The sequence below is a fragment of the Oncorhynchus tshawytscha genome, linkage group LG13 (genome assembly GCF_018296145.1).
Source record: "Oncorhynchus tshawytscha isolate Ot180627B linkage group LG13, Otsh_v2.0, whole genome shotgun sequence".
Classification (NCBI taxonomy): domain Eukaryota; kingdom Metazoa; phylum Chordata; class Actinopteri; order Salmoniformes; family Salmonidae; genus Oncorhynchus; species Oncorhynchus tshawytscha.
The window spans coordinates 3407766-3426943 of record NC_056441.1 but is presented as its reverse complement, the minus strand read 5'-3'; the positions used below and the strand labels follow the sequence as shown (position 1 = coordinate 3426943).

Sequence of the window (19178 nt, the reverse complement as noted above, 5' to 3'; positions counted from 1 at the left end):
TCCAATACCCTTCCCCCTTCCCACATCTCCCCTCCTGTCCTCTCCTCCAATCCCCTTTCCCCTTCCCACATCTCCCCTCCTGTCCTCTCCTCCAATCCCCTTTCCGCTTCCCACTCCTTCCACATCTCCCCTCCCCTCCTGTCCTCTCCTCCAATCCCTTTCCGCTTCCCACTCCTTTTACATCTCCCCTCCTCCTGTCCCCTCCTCAAATCCTCTTTCCCATTCCCACTCCTTTCCGTATCTCCCCTCCCCTCCTGTCCTGTCCTCTCCTCCAATCCCCTTTCCCCTTCCCACTCCTTCCCACATCTCCCCTCCCCTCCTGTCCTCTCCTCCAATCCCCTTTTCCTTCCCACATCTCCCCTCCCCTCCTGTCCCCTCCTCCAATCCCCTTCCCCCTTCCCACATCTCCCCTCCTGTCCTCTCCTCCAATCTCCCCTTTCCCCTTCCCACATCTCCCCTCCTGTCCTCTCCTCTCCTCCAATCCCCTTTCCCCTTCCCACATCTCCCCTCCCCTCCTGTCCTCTCCTCCAATCCCCTTTCCCCTTCCCACATCTCCCTCCCCTCCTGTCCTCTCCTCCAATCCCCTTTCCGCTTCCCACTCCTTCCACATCTCCCCTCCTCCTGTCCCCTCCTCCAATCCTCTTTCCCATTCCCACTCCTTTCCGTATCTCCCCTCCCCTCCTGTCCTCTCCTCCAATCCTCTTTCCCATTCCCACTCCTTTCCGTATCTCCCTCCTCCTGTCCTCTCCTCCAATCCCCTTTCCCCTTCCCACATCTCCCCTCCCCTCCTGTCCTCTCCTCCAATCCCCTTTCCGCTTCCCACTCCTTTTACATCTCCCTCCCCTCCTGTCCCCTCCTCAAATCCTCTTTCCCATTCCCACTCCTTTCCGTATCTCCCCTCCTCCTGTCCTGTCCTCTCCTCCAATCCCCTTTCCCCTTCCCACTCCTTCCCACATCTCCCCTCCCCTCCTGTCCTCTCCTCCAATCCCCTTTTCCTTCCCACATCTCCCCTCCCCTCCTGTCCCCTCCTCCAATCCCTTCCCCCTTCCCACATCTCCCCTCCTGTCCTCTCCTCCAATCTCCCCTTTCCCCTTCCCACATCTCCCCTCCTGTCCTCTCCTCCAATCCCCTTTCCCCTTCCCACATCTCCCCTCCCCTCCTGTCCTCTCCTCCAATCCCTTTCCCCTTCCCACATCTCCCCTCCCCTCCTGTCCTCTCCTCCAATCCCCTTTCCCCTTCCCACATCTCCCCTCCCCTCCTGTCCTCTCCTCCAATCCCCTTTCCGCTTCCCACTCCTTCCACATCTCCCCTCCCCTCCTGTCCCCTCCTCCAATCCTCTTTCCCATTCCCACTCCTTTCCGTATCTCCCCTCCCCTCCTGTCCTCTCCTCCAATCCTCTTTCCCATTCCCACTCCTTTCCGTATCTCCCCTCCCCTCCTGTCCTCTCCTCCAATCCCCTTTCCCCTTCCCACATCTCCCCTCCCCTCCTGTCCTCTCCTCCAATCCCCTTTCCCCTTCCCACATCTCCCCTCCCCTCCTGTCCTCTCCTCCAATCCCCTTTCCGCTTCCCACTCCTTCCACATCTCCCCTCCCCTCCTGTCCCCTCCTCCAATCCTCTTTCCCATTCCCACTCCTTTCCGTATCTCCCTCCCCTCCTGTCCTCTCCTCCAATCCCCTTTCCCCTTCCCACTCCTTCCCACATCTCCCCTGTCCTCCTGTCCTCTCCTCCAATCCCCTTTTCCCTTCCCACATCTCCCCTCCCCTCCTGTCCTCTCCTCCAATCCCCTTTCCCATTCCCACATCTCCCCTCCTTCCTGTCCTCTCCTCCAATCCCCTTTCCCCTTCCCACATCTCCCTCCCCTCCTGTCCTCCAATCCCTTTCCCATTCCCACATCTCCCCTCCCTTCCTGTCCTCTCCTCCAATCCCCTTTCCCCTTCCCACATCTCCCCTCCCTCCTGTTCTCCAATCCCCTTTCCCATTCCCACATCTCCCCTCCTTCCTGTCCTCTCCTCCAATCCCTTTTCCCTTCCCACATCTCCCCTCCCCTCCTGTCCTCTCCTCCAATCCCTTTCCCATTCCCACATCTCCCCTCCCCTCCTGTCCTCTCCTCCAATCCCCTTTCCCCTTCCCACATCTCCCCTCCTGTCCTCTCCTCCAATCCCCTTTCCCCTTCCCACATCTCCCCTCCTGTCCTCTCCTCCAATCCCCTTTCCGCTTCCCACTCCTTCCACATCTCCCCTCCCCTCCTGTCCTCTCCTCCAATCCCCTTTCCGCTTCCCACTCCTTCTACATCTCCCCTCCCCTCCTGTCCCCTCCTCCAATCCTCTTTCCCATTCCCACTCCTTTCCGTATCTCCCCTCCCCTCCTGTCCTGTCCTCTCCTCCAATCCCTTTCCCCTTCCCACTCCTTCCCACATCTCCCCTCCTCCTGTCCTCTCCTCCAATCCCCTTTTCCTTTCCCACATCTCCCCTCCCCTCCTGTCCCCTCCTCCAATCCCCTTTTCCCTTCCCACATCTCCCCTCCCTCCTGTCCTCTCCTCCAATCCCTTTCCCATTCCCACATCTCCCCTCCCTTCCTGTCCTCTCCTCCAATCCCCTTTCCCCTTCCCACATCTCCCCTCCCCTCCTGTCCTCTCCTCCAATCCCTTTCCCCTTCCCACATCTCCCCTCCCTTCCTGTCCTCTCCTCCAATCCCCTTTCCCCTTCCCACATCTCCCCTCCCCTCCTGTCCTCTCCTCCAATCCCCTTTCCCCTTCCCACATCTCCCCTCCCCTCCGTTCCTCCCCTGGAGAAATGTTACCAGTCTGAAATTCACAGACAGACAGAACTATGGATGAAAGGACTGACCATGATATCAGATGTATAATGTTAACCATGTTTTGAGGCTATACAGTATTTGTTTACATTTGTTTTGTTTCCAAACATGGGAGTAAAACAAGCTTCTGTTGGGGTTCAGGATTCAGGGCTTAAACAGTTGAACTAAGCTCATTCGTCATTTAACAGTATGGAGGGTAGCATCTTAGGATTCTAGCTTGAAGCAAAATAGTGAATACAGGGAGCAGGATGTCACTGTCCCTCAGATTCGACCTTATTTCCTTATCTTCTTTCTTCTGTTGATTGGTCACCATGACGACCATTGACTGACATTTCCAGGCCCACGTGTGGGAATTGATTACTCTCTGTGCAAATAAAATTTGACATTAACCTTGATGTGTATCTGAAGAGATAGAGAGAGAAAGAGAGATAGAGATAGGGACAGGGAGAGAGACCGAGATGGAGATAGAGGGAGAGACAGAGATAGAGTGGGAGAGAGACAGAGATGGAGATAGAGTGAGAGACAGAGAGAGATAGACAGTGATGGAGATAGAGGGAGAGACAGAGAGAGAGAGACGGAGATGTAGATAGAGGAAGAGAGAGAGAGAGACAGAGATGGAGATAGAGGGAGAGACAGAGATAGAGTGGGAGAGAGATAGATATACAGTTGAAGTCAGAAGTTTACATACACTTTAGCCAAATACATTTAAACTCAGTTTTTCACAATTCCTGACATTTAATCCTAGTAAAAATTCCCTGTTTTAGGTCAGTTAGGATCACCACTTTATTTTAAGAATGTGAAATGTCAGAAAAGTAGAGAGAATGATTTATTTCAGCTTTTATTAATTTCATCACATCCCAGTGCCTTTAAAGTGTTTAACTTGGGTCAAACGTTTTGGGTAGCCTTCCACAAGCTTCCCACGATAAATTGGGTGAATTTTGGCCCATTCCTCCTGACAGAGCTGGTGTAACTGAATCAAGTTTGTAGGCCTCCTTGATCACACACACTTTTTCAGTTCTGCCCACAAACTTTCTATGGGATTGAGGTCAGGGCTTTGTGATGGTCACTCCAATACTTTTGACTTTGAACGGGGTTCCGCGAGGAAATGGTGGCTACTTTGAAGAATCTCAAATATTAAATACAATTTGATTTGTTTAACACTTTTTTGGTTACTACATGAATCCATATTTGTTATTTCATAGTTTTGATGAATTCACTATTGTTCTAGAAAATGTCTCTCTCTCTCTCTCTCTCTCTCTCTATGTCTCTCTGTCTCTCTCTCTCTCTCTCTCTCTCTCTCTCTCTCTCTCTGTCTCTCTCTCTCTCTGTCTCTCTCTCTCTCTCTCTCTCTCTCTCTCTCTGTCTCTCTCTCTCTCGTCTCTCTCTCTCTCTGTCTCTCTCTCTCTCTCTCTCTCTCTCTCTCTGTCTCTCTCTCTCTCTGTCTCTCTCTCTCTCTCTCTCTCTCTCTCTCTGTCTCTCTCTCTCTCTCTCTCTCTGTCTCTCTCTCTCTCTCTCTCTCTCTCTCTCTCTCTCTCTGTCTCTCTCTCTCTCTCTCTCTGTCTCTCTCTCTCTCTGTCTCTCTCTCTCTCTCTCTCTCTCTCTCTGTCTCTCTCTCTCTCTCGTCTCTCTCTCTCTCTCTCTCTCTCTCTCTCTCTCTCTCTCTCTCTCTGTCTCTCTCTCTCTCTGTCTCTCTCTCTCTCTCTCTCTCTCTCTCTCTCTCTCTCTCTCTCTCTCTCTCTCTCTCTCTCTGTCTCTCTCTGTCTCTCTCTGTCTCTCTCTCTCTCTGTCTCTCTCTCTCTCTCTCTCTCTCTCTGTCTCTCTCTCTCTCGTCTCTCTCTCTCTCTGTCTCTCTCTCTCTCTCTCTCTCTCTCTCTGTCTCTCTCTCTCTCTGTCTCTCTCTCTCTCTCTCTCTCTCTCTCTCTCTCTCTCTCTCTCTCTCTCTCTCTCTCTCTCTCTGTCTCTCTCTCTCTCTCTCTCTCTGTCTCTCTCTCTCTCTCTCTCTCTCTCTCTCTCTGTCTCTCTCTCTCTCTCTCTGTATTGATGGTTAATGGAGAGAAAGTGTCAGTGGAGGTGTAAAAATAGATGTAGTGTTTCGATAGAAGTGTGGAGAAGTGGGAGGACTACCGATTAGCACTCCAATGTCGGGCTGGGCAACATATCAAATATGCATTAGCTCAGATGTATTCTTTAGTGCGATGTTCCACATGCCTGTATAACTAGAATCTAGAATAAAATTATACATTACTATGAGTGTTCTGTGTCTTTATGAGCTGTGTTCTCCAAGCCCCTCCTCCAGACACCATGCCCCTCCTCCAGACACCAAGCCCCTCCTCCAGACACCATGCCCCTCCTCCAGACACCAAGCCCCTCCTCCAGACACCATGCACCTCCTCCAGACAACAAGCCCCTCCTCCAGACACCAAGCCCCTCCTCCAGACACCAAGCCCCTCCTCCAGACACCATGCACCTCCTCCAGACAACAAGCCCCTCCTCCAGACAACAAGCCCCTCCTCCAGACACCAAGCCCCTCCTCCAGACACCATGCCCCTCCTCCAGACACCAAGCCCTTCCTCCAGACACCATCCCCCTCCTCCAGACACCAAGCCCCTCCTCCAGACACCAAGCCCCTCCCCTTGCTACTCACAACAACAAAGACTAAATACTCTGCTGCGGTGATTCCCACTGTTCTTCAAAGAGAGGATGCCGTAATGACAGAGATGAGGTAGCTACTGAAAACAGGCCACTTTACAAGATTAAATTACGACAGGAGCATTTGATTCTTATTAAAGAGATGGAGTCCAGACAGGTTACTTTAGGATACGTTCTGAATGGACATATAAGCCTAGAAAGAGACAATCAACTCACAAATGCACTCCCTTTGTAAAAACACTTGTCAATCAAAGCCACCGGCATATACCAGGCACAAGCGAATGTTTTTCCTTCCATTATAACCTATATAAAATCCTAGGCCATACGCCTTCTGAAAGTACGCCGTACGGTAATGAATTGACAAGGAACATGTGAAGGGGACAGCTGAGCTGTAGTCTGAAGATGAAGTGGACATGAATCATGAACAAATAGAAACAAATACACTCAACATGCCTATTGATCAGCGACGCTGAGTGTAGATTGGGAGAGTATTGGAACGATTATTATCATTTGGATGTAAAAAAATCTATAAAAATAAAAATGTTTAAAAGGACTTTGTTGATTTACGATTTGAGGAGAAATGACAAAAGCTGGGCACTTTCCTACATTTAACATGTCTGGGTCTTCTGTGTTTCCTGAGGTTAGAAACATTAACTGGATAGAGAAACCAGACAACAAACAGCTGTAGCCTATAGCACATTATCAATTGGGAAAGAGGAAATATGGAAAGTTTGATGTACTAAATTAGCAAAACAAAAGCTCATAATCGTTAGGAATGACTTCCACTAATTATGAAGTTAATACAATACATATATATATATATATATAAATAAATGTAGGCCTTTCTAAACCTTTTTTACAGTTATTTTATTTATTATTATTGGACCATGCTGGTCATCTATGAACATTTGAACATCTTGGACATCCACCGGGCACAGGTGTGTCTGCATGGAGAGAGTCTCCTTCATGAATGGGGAAGTGGTGTATTTATCCTGGGAGACACGGGGCCCAGGTGTGTCTGCATGGAGAGAGTCTCCTCCATGAATGGGGAAGTGGTGTATTTATCCTGGGAGACACGGGGCCCAGGTGTGTCTGCATGGAGAGAGTCTCCTCCATGAATGGGGAAGTGGTGTATTTATCCTGGGAGACACCGGGCCCAGGTGTGTCTGCATGGAGAGAGTCTCCTCCATGAATGGGGAAGTGGTGTATTTATCCTGGGAGACACCGGGCCCAGGTGTGTCTGCATGGAGAGAGTCTCCTCCATGAATGGGGAAGTGGTGTATTTATCCTGGGAGACACCGGGCCCAGGTGTGTCTGCATGGAGAGAGTCTCCTCCATGAATGGGGAAGTGGTGTATTTATCCTGGGAGACACTGGGCCCAGGTGTGTCTGCATGGAGAGAGTCTCCTCCATGAATGGGGAAGTGGTGTATTTATCCTGGGAGACACTGGGCCCAGGTGTGTCTGCATGGAGAGAGTCTCCTCCATGAATTAGGAAGTGGTGTATTTATCCTGGGAGACACCGGGCCCAGGTGTGTCTGCATGGAGAGAGTCTCCTCCATGAATGGGGAAGTGGTGTATTTATCCTGGGAGACACCGGGCCCAGGTGTGTCTGCATGGAGAGAGTCTCCTCCATGAATGGGGAAGTGGTGTATTTATCCTGGGAGACACCAGGCCCAGGTGTGTCTGCATGGAGAGAGTCTCCTCCATGAATGGGGAAGTGGTGTATTTGTCCTGGGAGACACCGGGCCCAGGTGTGTCTGCATGGAGAGAGTCTCCTCCATGAATGGGGAAGTGGTGTATTTGTCCTGGGAGACACCGGGCCCAGGTGTTTCCCATGTAGCTGACGACCCTCCCAACTCCGCCCACCGGCATCCTAATAACCCTCCCAACTCCGCCCACCGGCATCCTAATAACCCTCCCAACTCCGCCCACCGGCATCCTAATAACCCTCCCAACTCCGCCCACCGGCATCCTAATAACCCTCCCAACTCCGCCCACCGGCATCCTAATAACCCTCCCAACTCCGCCCACCGGCATCCTAATAAGGAAACAAGAACAAAGACAGAATACGGCAGACAGAGTGGGAGGGTTGTCACAGTGTGTGTGTGTGTGTGTGTGTGTGTGTGTGTGTGTGTGTGTGTGTGTGTGTGTGTGTGTGTGTGTGTGTGTGTGTGTGTGTGTGTGTTTATAAGCTTACTTGTTTGTAATGCAACACAGCATACTAAAAACAAAAAGCACAGATTAAACCACTGACCGAGATGCATTCAGGGTGACAGGACTTCTCGGTTTCAGGAAGGCAGTAGTAGTGATGCACTGATACATCTGTTTGTTACCTTGTGTGTGAATGTTCAGAGTGATTACGTTTCTCTAGCCTCATCCCTCAGCTTCTTACTGAAACAGTGGCAGGGTGTCGGTTTGTTGGTATTTCAACTGCAAATATCTCTTTAATGTTACTTAGTAAACGTTGCTCAGTCGACTTTGCTAACGACATTTTCTCCATCCTTTTTCCCTCTCCCCCCTCTCCCCACCCTCTCCCCACCCTCTCCCTTCCCTCTCCCCACCCCAACAGCTCAGAACTGCAGTTATTCTCTCCAGAACCCCAACGGTACGATAGAGAGCCCTGGCTACCCATACGGTTACCCCAACTATGCCAACTGTACCTGGGTGATCCTGGCAGCAGAACACAACAGGATACAGCTGGTGTTCCAAGGTTTCGCTCTAGAGGAAGACTTTGACATGCTGTCTGTCTACGACGGTCCGCCCAGCCCGGGGAACCTTAGGACCAGGTCAGAATGATGAACGTGGATGATTTGGGATAACACTGTTGGGCTTAATATAGACAGGAGTTTTCCTTGGCCAGGTGGATTAATGTCTTCCTGATGCATTGAGTTGGCACTAGTATCTGCAATGTGAGTTGATTTAACAAAGTGATGATATATCATATCTCCCAGTGAGGTCAGTGTTCAGAGTAGGGAAATAGAGATTAGACTGGCCCTTTGGATTAGCACTAATTAACATCAGTCTTCAGTGGGCAGTAGCTCTAACATCAGTCTGCAGTAGGCAGTAGCACTAACATCAGTCTGCAGTGGGCAGTAGCACTAACATCAGTCTGCAGTGGGCAGTAGCACTAACATCAGTCTGCAGTGGGCAGTAGCACTAACATCAGTCTGCAGTAGGCAGTAGCACTAACATCAGTCTGCAGTGGGCAGTAGCAATAAAATCAGTCTGCAGTAGGCAGTAGCCACTAACATCAGTCTGCAGTGAAAGTAGCTCTAACATCAGTCTGCAGTAGGTAGTAGCACTAACATCAGTCTGCAGTGTACAGTAGCACTAACATCAGTCTGCAGTGGGCAGTAGCACTAACATCAGTCTGCAGTGGGCAGTGGGCACTAACATCAGTCTGCAGTGGGCAGTAGCACTAACATCAGTCTGCAGTGGGCACTAACATCAGTCTGCAGTGAGTAGCACTAACATCAGTCTGCAGTAGCACTAACATCAGTCTGCAGTGGGCACTAACATCAGTCTGCAGTGGGCAGTAGCACTAACATCAGTCTGCAGTGGGCACTAACATCAGTCTGCAGTAGCACTAACATCAGTCTGCAGTGGGCAGTAGCACTAACATCAGTCTGCAGTGGGCAGTAGCACTAACATCAGTCTGTCTGCAGTGGGCACTAACATCAGTCTTCAGTGGGCAGTAGCACTAAAATCAGTCTGCAGTGGGCACTAACATCAGTCTGCAGTGGGCACTAACATCAGTCTGCAGTGGGCACTAACATCAGACTGCAGTGGGCAGTAGCACTAACATCAGTCTGCAGTGGGCAGTAGCACTAACATCAGTCTGCAGTGGGCAGTAGCACTAACATCAGTCTGCAGTAGGCAGTAGGCACTAACATCAGTCTGCAGTGAAAGTAGCTCTAACATCAGTCTGCAGTAGGCAGTAGCCACTAACATCAGTCTGCAGTGGGCAGTAGCACTAACATCAGTCTGCAGTAGGCAGTAGCCACTAACATCAGTCTGCAGTGGGCAGTAGCTCTAACATCAGTCTGCAGTAGGCAGTAGCCACTAACATCAGTCTGCAGTGGGTAGTAGCACTAACATCAGTCTGCAGTGGGCACTAACATCAGTCTGCAGTGGGCAGTAGCACTAACATCAGTCTGCAGTAGGTAGTAGCACTAACATCAGACTGCAGTGGGCAGTAGCACTAACATCAGTCTGCAGTGGGCAGTAGCACTAACATCAGTCTGCAGTGGGCACTAACATCAGTCTGCAGTGGGCAGTAGCACTAACATCAGACTGCAGTGGGCAGTAGCACTAACATCAGTCTGCAGTAGGCAGTAGCACTAACATCAGACTGCAGTGGGCAGTAGCACTAACATCAGTCTGCAGTGGGCTCTAACATCAGTCTGCAGTGGGCAGTAGCACTAACATCAGTCTGCAGTGGGCAGTAGCACTAACATCAGTCTGCAGTGGGCAGTAGCACTAACATCAGTCTGCAGTGGGCAGTGGGCACTAACATCAGTCTGCAGTGGGCAGTGGGCAGTAGCACTAACATCAGTCTGCAGTGGGCAGTAGCACTAACATCAGTCTGCAGTGGGCAGTGGGCACTAACATCAGTCTGCAGTGGGCACTAACATCAGTCTGCAGTGGGCAGTAGCACTAACATCAGTCTGCAGTGGGCAGTAGCACTAACATCAGTCTGCAGTGGGCAGTAGCACTAACATCAGTCTGCAGTGGGCAGTAGCACTAACATCAGTCTGCAGTGGGCAGTAGCACTAACATCAGTCTGCAGTGGGCAGTGGGCACTAACATCAGTCTGCAGTAGGTAGTAGCACTAACATCAGTCTGCAGTGGGCAGTGGGCACTAACATCAGTCTGCAGTGGGCACTAACATCAGTCTGCAGTGGGCAGTAGCACTAAGTGCTATAGAGTATTGCCCCAGACTGTAAAACGGGTCCATTCTGGGTCAGGGAGGGTTTGAAAGCTGGAGGGAATCAATGTATTGGAGCGTCTGTGTTGTTGATTTACAGTACAACTGGACTAGTCAGAATACGGATGAAATGTTCTGTCTCCACATCCTCTCTCATAGCTACTCAATTGCTGAACACTTCAATTGGGTTGGTGTGGCACGACCTCAGAGTTTTTTTTTTAGAAATATGCCATGTAAGCCTATATAGAGAGAGAGAGGCCTCATCTTAAGATAGAACTTCCTTTACCAAAGCCTTTCTAGCTGTTGGCAGGCTTGACATTGTACTGGCTGGTCTTTAAACGCACACAGGAACGCCGTACACACATTAGAGGCTCTGTGGTCACCAAACGTAGATAGAGAGGAGGTTTTTATCTTTTCTTTTTTCTCTTTGTTTCTGATCCCCCCTCTGTGGCATGCCAGTCTCTTTCTCTTTCTCTTTCTCTCTCTCTCTCTCTCCCTCTTTCTCTTTCCAGGTCTCTCGCTCTCTCTCTCTCTCACTCTCTCTCTCTCTCTCTTTCTCTCTCCCTCCCTCATCTCTCTTTCTCTCTCTTTCTCTTCTCTCTCTCTCTCTCTCTCTCTCTCTCTCTCTCTCTCCCAGGTCTCTCGCTCTCTCTCTTTCTCTCTCTCTCCCAGGTCTCTCTCTCACTCTCTCTCTCCCTCTTTCTCTCTCCCTCCCTCATCTCTCTCTCTCTCGCTATCTCTATCTCTCTCGCTGTCTCTCTCGCTCTCTCTCTTTCTCTCTCTCTCTCCTCGGTCTCTCTCTCTCTCTCTCTCCCTCTTTCTCTCTCCCTCCCTCATCTCTCTCTCTCTCGCTATCTCTCTATCTCTCTCGCTGTCTCTCTATCTCTCTCGCTGTCTCTCTCGCTCTCTCTCTCGCTCTCTTTCTCGCTCTCTCTCGCTCTCTTTCTCGCTCTCTCTCGCTCTCTTTCTCGCTCTCTCTTCTCGTTTTTCTGTATCAAATTCACTATGATTTAATGCCAAGAATGCAATGAAGCCAAACAAGAGCGACAACAATAACAATAGTAGATTTAATACTAAATGTAATGACAATATACCGTATATATTGTGATGGGGGAACAAAATCGATACAGTTACATATCAATATTTTTTAGGACAATGCTATATACATTTTTAAAAAAAAATCCTTCTTTAGGTAGCGTCCCAAAGCACTAGCCGGCTGTACCTGCGCCAAAACTGCGGTCGTTTCCATCCTTGTTCTCCATCTTCTTTATGAATACTGAGACTAAATGTTGTCAGCTCTTTTATTTCTCTCATCAAAACAAATGTTCTCATGCTCTCTCTGCAACAGACAGACTTATACTACCGTTCAAAAGTTTGGGGTCACTTAGAAATGTCCTTGTTTTTTTTAAAGAAAAGCTCATTTTTTTGTCCATCAACATGGCATAAAATTGATCAGAAATACATTGTTAATGTTGTAAATTAGTATTGTAGCTGGAAACGGCAGATTTTTTTTTTACGGAATGGAATGGAATATCTACATAGGCTTATAGAGGCCCATTATCAGCAACCATCACTCCTGTGTTCCAATGGCACGTTGTGTTAGCTAATCCAAGATAATCATTTTAAAAGGCTAGTTGATCATTAGAAAACCCTTTTACAATTATGTTAGCACAGCTGAAAACTGTTGTCCTGATTAAAGAAGCAATTAAACTGGCCTTCTTTAGACTAGCTGAGTATCTGGAGCATCAGCATTTGTGGGTTTGTTACAGCCTCAAAACGACTAGAAACAAAGACATTTCTTCTGAAGCTCGTCAGTCTATTCTTGTTCAGAAAAATGAAGGCTATTCCATGTGAGAAATTGCCAAGAAACTGAAGATCTCATACAATGCTGTGAACTACTCCCTTCACAGAACAGAGCAAACTGGCTCTAACCAGAATTGAAAGAGGAGTGGGAGGCCCCGGTACACAACTGAGGGAGAGGACAAGTACATCAGAGTGTCTAGTTTGAGAAACAGACGCCTCACAAGTCCTCAACTGGCAGCTTCATAAAATAGTACCCACAAAACACCAGTCTCAACGTCAACAGTGAAGAGGTGACTCCGGGATGCTGGCCTTCTAGGCAGAGTTGCAAAGTAAAAGCCATATCTCAGACTGGCCAATAAAAATAAAAGTTTAAGATGGGCAAAAAGAACACAGACACTGGAAAGAGGAACGCTGCCTAGAAGGCCAAACATCTAGTGTTTGGAACATCAAATCGTAATGAAATCCCGGTATTGATATGCCAATACATATAGAATCGTTAGAATAGCATCGATAGAATAGCATCGTTAGAATAGCATCATACATTCGTTAGAATAGCATCGTTAGAATAGCATCATACATTCGTTAGAATAGCATCGTTAGAATAGCATCGTTAGAATAGCATCACACATTCGTTAGAATAGCATCGTTAGAATAGCATCGTTAGAATAGCATCACACATTCGTTAGAATAGCATCGTTAGAATAGCATCGTTAGAATAGCATCATATATTCGTTAGAATAGCATCGTTAGAATAGCATCACACATTCGTTAGAATAGCATCGTTAGAATAGCATCGTTAGAATAGCATCGTTAGAATAGCATCACACATTCGTTAGAATAGCATCGTTAGAATAGCATCATACATTCGTTAGAATAGCATCGTTAGAATAGCATCGTACATTCGATAGAATAGCATCGTTAGAATAGCATCGTAGAATAGCATCGCTAGAATAGCATCACACATTCGTTAGAATAGCATCGTTAGAATAGCATCGTTATAATAGAATCATTAGAATAGCATTGTTAGAATAGCATCACACATTCGTTAGAATAGCATCGTTAGAATAGCATCACACATTCGTTAGAATAGCATCACACATTCGTTAGAATAGCATCACACATTCGTTAGAATAGCATCACACATTCGTTAGAATAGCATCGTTAGAATAGCATCATTAGAATAGCATCATTAGAATAGCATCACACATTCGTTAGAATAGCATCGCACATTCGTTAGAATAGCATCGTTAGAATAGAATCATACATTCGTTAGAATAGCATCGTTAGAATAGCATCATTAGAATAGCATCATTAGAATAGCATCGTTAGAATAGCATCGTTAGAATAGCATCACACATTCGTTAGAATAGCATCGTTAGAATAGCATCACACATTCGTTAGAATAGCATCGTTAGAATAGCATCATTAGAATAGCATCATTAGAATAGCATCACACATTCGTTAGAATAGCATTGTTAGAATAGCATCACACATTTGTTAGAATAGCATCGCTAGAATAGCATCACACATTCGTTAGAATAGCATCACACATTCGTTAGAATAGCATCGTTAGAATAGCATCATACATTCGTTAGAATAGCATCGTTAGAATAGCATCACACATTCGTTAGAATAGCATCGTTAGAATAGCATCACACATTCGTTACAATAGCATCGTTAGAATAGCATCGTCAGAATAGCATTGTTTTAATAGCATTGTTAGAATAGCATCACACATTCATTAGAATAGCATCGTTAGAATAGTATCACACATTCGTTAGAATAGCATCATTACAATAGCATCGTTAGAATAGCATCGTTAGAATAGTATCACACATTCGTTAGAATAGCATCATTACAATAGCATCGTCAGAATAGCATTGTTAGAATAGCATCATACATTTGTTAGAATAGCATCATTAGAATAGCATCGTCAGAATAGCATCGTTACAATAGCATCGTTAGAATAGCATCGTTAGAATAGCATCGTTAGAATAGCATCATTACAATAGCATCGTTAGAATAGCATCGTTAGAATAGCATCATTAGAATAGCATCGTTAGATTAGCATCGTTAGAATAGCATCACACATTCGTTAGAATAGCATCGTTAGAATAGCATCGTTAGAATAGCATCGTTAGAATAGTATCACACATTCGTTAGAATAGCATCGTTAGAATAGTATCACACATTCGTTAGAATAGCATCGTTAGAATAGCATCGTTAGAATAGCATCACACATTCGTTAGAATAGCATCGTTAGAATAGCATCGTTAGAATAGCATCGTTAGAATAGCATCATTACAATAGCATCGTTAGAATAGCATCGTTAGAATAGCATCGTTAGAATAGCATCATTACAATAGCATCGTTAGAATAGCATCACTAGAATAGCATCGTTAGAATAGCATCGTTAGAATAGCATCATTAGAATAGCATCGTTAGAATAGCATCGTTAGAATAGCATCGTTAGAATAGCATCGTTAGAATAGTTTCATCACAATAGCATCGTTAGAATAGCATCGTTAGAATAGCATCGTTAGAATAGCATCATTACAATAGCATCGTTAGCATCGTTAATAGCATCGTTAGAATAGCATCATTAGAATAGCATCGTTAGAATAGCATCGTTAGAATAGCATCACACATTCGTTAGAATAGCATCGTTAGAATAGCATCGTTAGAATAGCATCGTTAGAATAGCATCACACATTCGTTAGAATAGCATCGTTAGAATAGCATCTTTAGAATAGCATCGTTAGAATAGCATCACACATTCGTTAGAATAGCATCGTTAGAATAGCATCGTTAGAATAGCATCGTTAGAATAGCATCACACATTCGTTAGAATAGCATCGTTAGAATAGCATCATTAGAATAGCATCGTTAGAATAGCATCGTTGAACACTAAGCTCCTGTAGAGTTGGACACTAAGCTCCTGTAGAGTTGGACACTAAGCTCCTGTAGAGTTGAACACTAAGCTCCTGTAGAGTTGGACACTAAGCTCCTGTAGAGTTGCACACTAAGCTCCTGTAGAGTTGGACACTAAGCTCCTGTAGAGTTGGACACTAAGCTCCTGTAGAGTTGGACACTAAGCTCCTGTAGTTGAACACTAAGCTCCTGTAGAGTTCCTGTAGAGTTGGACACTAAGCTCCTGTAGAGTTGGACACTAAGCTCCTGTAGAGTTGAACACTAAGCTCCTGTAGTTGAACACTAAGCTCCTGTAGAGTTGGACACTAAGCTCCTGTAGAGTTGGACACTAAGCTCCTGTAGTTGAACACTAAGCTCCTGTAGAGTTGGACACTAAGCTCCTGTAGAGTTGAACACTAATCTCCTGTAGAGTTGGACACTAAGCTCCTGTAGAGTTGAACACTAAGCTCCTGTAGTTGAACACTAAGCTCCTGTAGAGTTGAACACTAAGCTCCTGTAGTTGAACACTAAGCTCCTGTAGAGTTGGACACTAAGCTCCTGTAGTTGAACACTAAGCTCCTGTAGAGTTGAACACACTAAGCTCCTGTAGAGTTGAACACTAAGCTCCTGTAGAGTTGAACACTAAGCTCCTGTAGAGTTGAACACTAAGCTCCTGTAGAATTGAACACTAAGCTCCTATAGAGTTGAACACTAAGCTCCTGTAGAGTTGAACACTAAGCTCCTGTAGTTGAACACTAAGCTCCTGTAGTTGAACACTAAGCTCCTGTAGAGTTGAACACTAAGCTCCTGTAGTTGAACACTAAGCTCCTGTAGAGTTGGACACTAAGCTCCTGTAGAGTTGGACACTAAGCTCCTGTAGAGTTGGACACTAAGCTCCTGTAGTTGAACACTAAGCTCCTGTAGAGTTGGACACTAAGCTCCTGTAGAGTTGGACACTAAGCTCCTGTAGTTGAACACTAAGCTCCTGTAGAGTTGACACTAAGCTCCTGTAGAGTTGGACACTAAGCTCCTGTAGAGTTGAACACTAAGCTCCTGTAGTTGAACACTAAGCTCCTGCTCCTGTAGAGTTGGACACTAAGCTCCTGTAGAGTTGGACACTAAGCTCCTGTAGTTGAACACTAAGCTCCTGTAGAGTTGGACACTAAGCTCCTGTAGAGTTGAACACTAATCTCCTGTAGAGTTGGACACTAAGCTCCTGTAGAGTTGAACACTAAGCTCCTGTAGTTGAACACTAAGCTCCTGTAGAGTTGAACACTAAGCTCCTGTAGTTGAACACTAAGCTCCTGTAGAGTTGGACACTAAGCTCCTGTAGTTGAACACTAAGCTCCTGTAGAGTTGAACACTAAGCTCCTGTAGAGTTGAACACTAAGCTCCTGTAGAGTTGAACACTAAGCTCCTGTAGAGTTGAACACTAAGCTCCTGTAGTTGAACACTAAGCTCCTGTAGAGTTGAACACTAAGCTCCTGTAGAATTGAACACTAAGCTCCTATAGAGTTGAACACTAAGCTCCTGTAGAGTTGAACACTAAGCTCCTGTAGTTGAACACTAAGCTCCTGTAGTTGAACACTAAGCTCCTGTAGAGCTCCTGTAGTTGAACACTAAGCTCCTGTAGAGTTGAACACTAAGCTCCTGTAGAGTTGAACACTAAGCTCCTGTAGTTGAACACTAAGCTCCTGTAGAGTTGGACACTAAGCTCCTGTAGTTGAACACTCTGAATCTACTTCCGGCGCCGACAGAGATGGCCGCCTCGCTTCGCGTTCCTAGGAAACTATGCAGTTTTTTGTTTTTTACGTGTTATTTCTTACACTAGTACCCCAGGTCATCTTAGGTTTCTTTACATACAGCCGACAAGAACTACTGAATATAAGATCAGCGTCAACTCACCATCAGTACGACCAAGAATATGTTTTTCGCGACGCGGATCCTGTATTCTGCCTTACAACCAGTGTAACCGAGTGGATCACATGCAGCGACCAAAAAAAAAAAACGACTCAGAAAAGAGGGAAACGAAGCGGTCTTCTGGTCAGACTCCGGAGACGGGCACATCGTGCACCACTCCCTAGCATTCTTCTTGCCAATGTCCAGTCTCTTGACAACAAGGTTGATGAAATCCGAGCAAGGGTAGCATTCCAGAGGGACATCAGAGACTGTAACGTTCTCTGCTTCACGGAAACATGGCTCACTGGAGAGACGCAATCCGAGCGGTGCAGCCAGCGGGTTTCTCCACGCATCGCGCCGACAGAAACAAACATCTTTCTGGTAAGAAGAGGGGCGGGGGCGTATGTCTTATGGCCAACGTGACATGGTGTGATGAAAGAAACATACAGGAACTCAAATCCTTCTGTTCACCTGATTTAGAATTCCTCACAATCAAATGTAGACCGCATTATCTACCAAGAGAATTCTCTTCGATTATAATCACAGCCGTATATATCCCCCCCCAAGCAGACACATCGATGGCTCTGAACGAACTTTATTTAACTCTCTGCAAACTGGAAACGATTTATCCGGAGGCTGCATTCATTGTAGCTGGGGATTTTAACAAGGCTAATCTGAAAACAAGACTCCCTAAATTTTATCAGCATATCGATTGCGCAACCAGGGGTGGAAAGACCCTGGATCATTGTTACTCTAACTTCCGCGACGCATATAAGGCCCTGCCCCGCCCCCTTTCGGGAAAGCTGACCACGACTCCATTTTGTTGATCCCTGCCTACAGACAGAAACTAAAACAAGAAGCTCCCACGCTGAGGTCTGTCCAACGCTGGTCCGACCAAGCTGACTCCACACTCCAAGACTGCTTCCATCACGTGGACTGGGAGATGTTTCGTATTGCGTCAGACAACAACATTGACGAATACGCTGATACGGTGTGCGAGTTCATTAGAACGTGCGTTGAAGATGTCGTTCCCATAGCAACGATTAAAACATTTCCTAACCAGAAACCGTGGATTGATGGCAGCATTCGTGTGAAACTGAAGGCACGAACCACTGCTTTTAATCAGGGCAAGGTGTCTGGTAACATGGCTGAATACAAACAGTGCAGCTATTCCTCCGCAAGGCTATCAAACAAGCTAAGCGCCAGTACAGAGACAAAGTAGAATCTCAATTCAACGGCTCAGACACAAGAGGTATGTGGCAGGGTCTACAGTCAATCACGGACTACAGGAAGAAACCCAGCCCAGTCACGGACCAGGATGTCTTGCTCCCAGGCAGACTAAATAACTTTTTGCCCGCTTTGAGGACAATACAGTGCCACTGACACGGCCTGCAACGGAAACATGCAGTCTCTCCTTCACTGCAGCCGAAGTGAGTAAGACATTTAAACGTGTTAACCCTCGCAAGGCTGCAGGCCCAGACGGCATCCCCAGCCGCGCCCTCAGAGCATGCGCAGACCAGCTGGCCGGTGTGTTTACGGACATATTCAATCAATCCCTATACCAGTCTGCTGTTCCCACATGCTTCAAGAGGGCCACCATTGTTCCTGTTCCCAAGAAAGCTAAGGTAACTGGAGCTAAACGACTACCGCCCGTAGCACTCACATCCGTCATCATGAAGTGCTTTGAGAGACTAGTCAAGGACCATATCACCTCCACCCTACCTGACACCCTTGACCCACTCCAATTTGCTTACCGCCCAAATAGGTCCACAGACGATGCAATCTCAACCACACTGCACACTGCCCTAACCCATCTGGACAAGAGGAATACCTATGTGAGAATGCTGTTCATCGACTACAGCTCGGCATTCAACACCATAGTACCCTCCAAGCTCGTCATCAAGCTCGAGACCCTGGGTCTCGACCCCGCCCTGTGCAACTGGGTACTGGACTTCCTGACGGGCCGCCCCCCAGGTGGTGAGGGTAGGCAACAACATCTCCTCCCCGCTGATCCTCAACACTGGGGCCCCACAAGGGTGCGTTCTGAGCCCTCTCCTGTACTCCCTGTTCACCCACGACTGCGTGGCCATGCACGCCTCCAACTCAATCATCAAGTTTGCGGACGACACAACAGTGGTAGGCTTGATTACCAACAACGACGAGACGGCCTACAG

The 19178-nt window shown here is 47.0% G+C and overlaps 1 protein-coding gene across 1 annotated transcript in view; it reads left to right on the top strand.

Moving 5' to 3' along the window:
• The window catches only part of LOC112220687 (CUB and sushi domain-containing protein 2-like), a 927456-nt gene that overhangs the window by 68732 nt on the left and 839546 nt on the right, over nucleotides 1-19178 (top strand). The window contains 1 exon segment of the mRNA XM_042295064.1: nucleotides 8035-8251. Coding sequence (XP_042150998.1) covers nucleotides 8035-8251 — 217 coding nt within the window.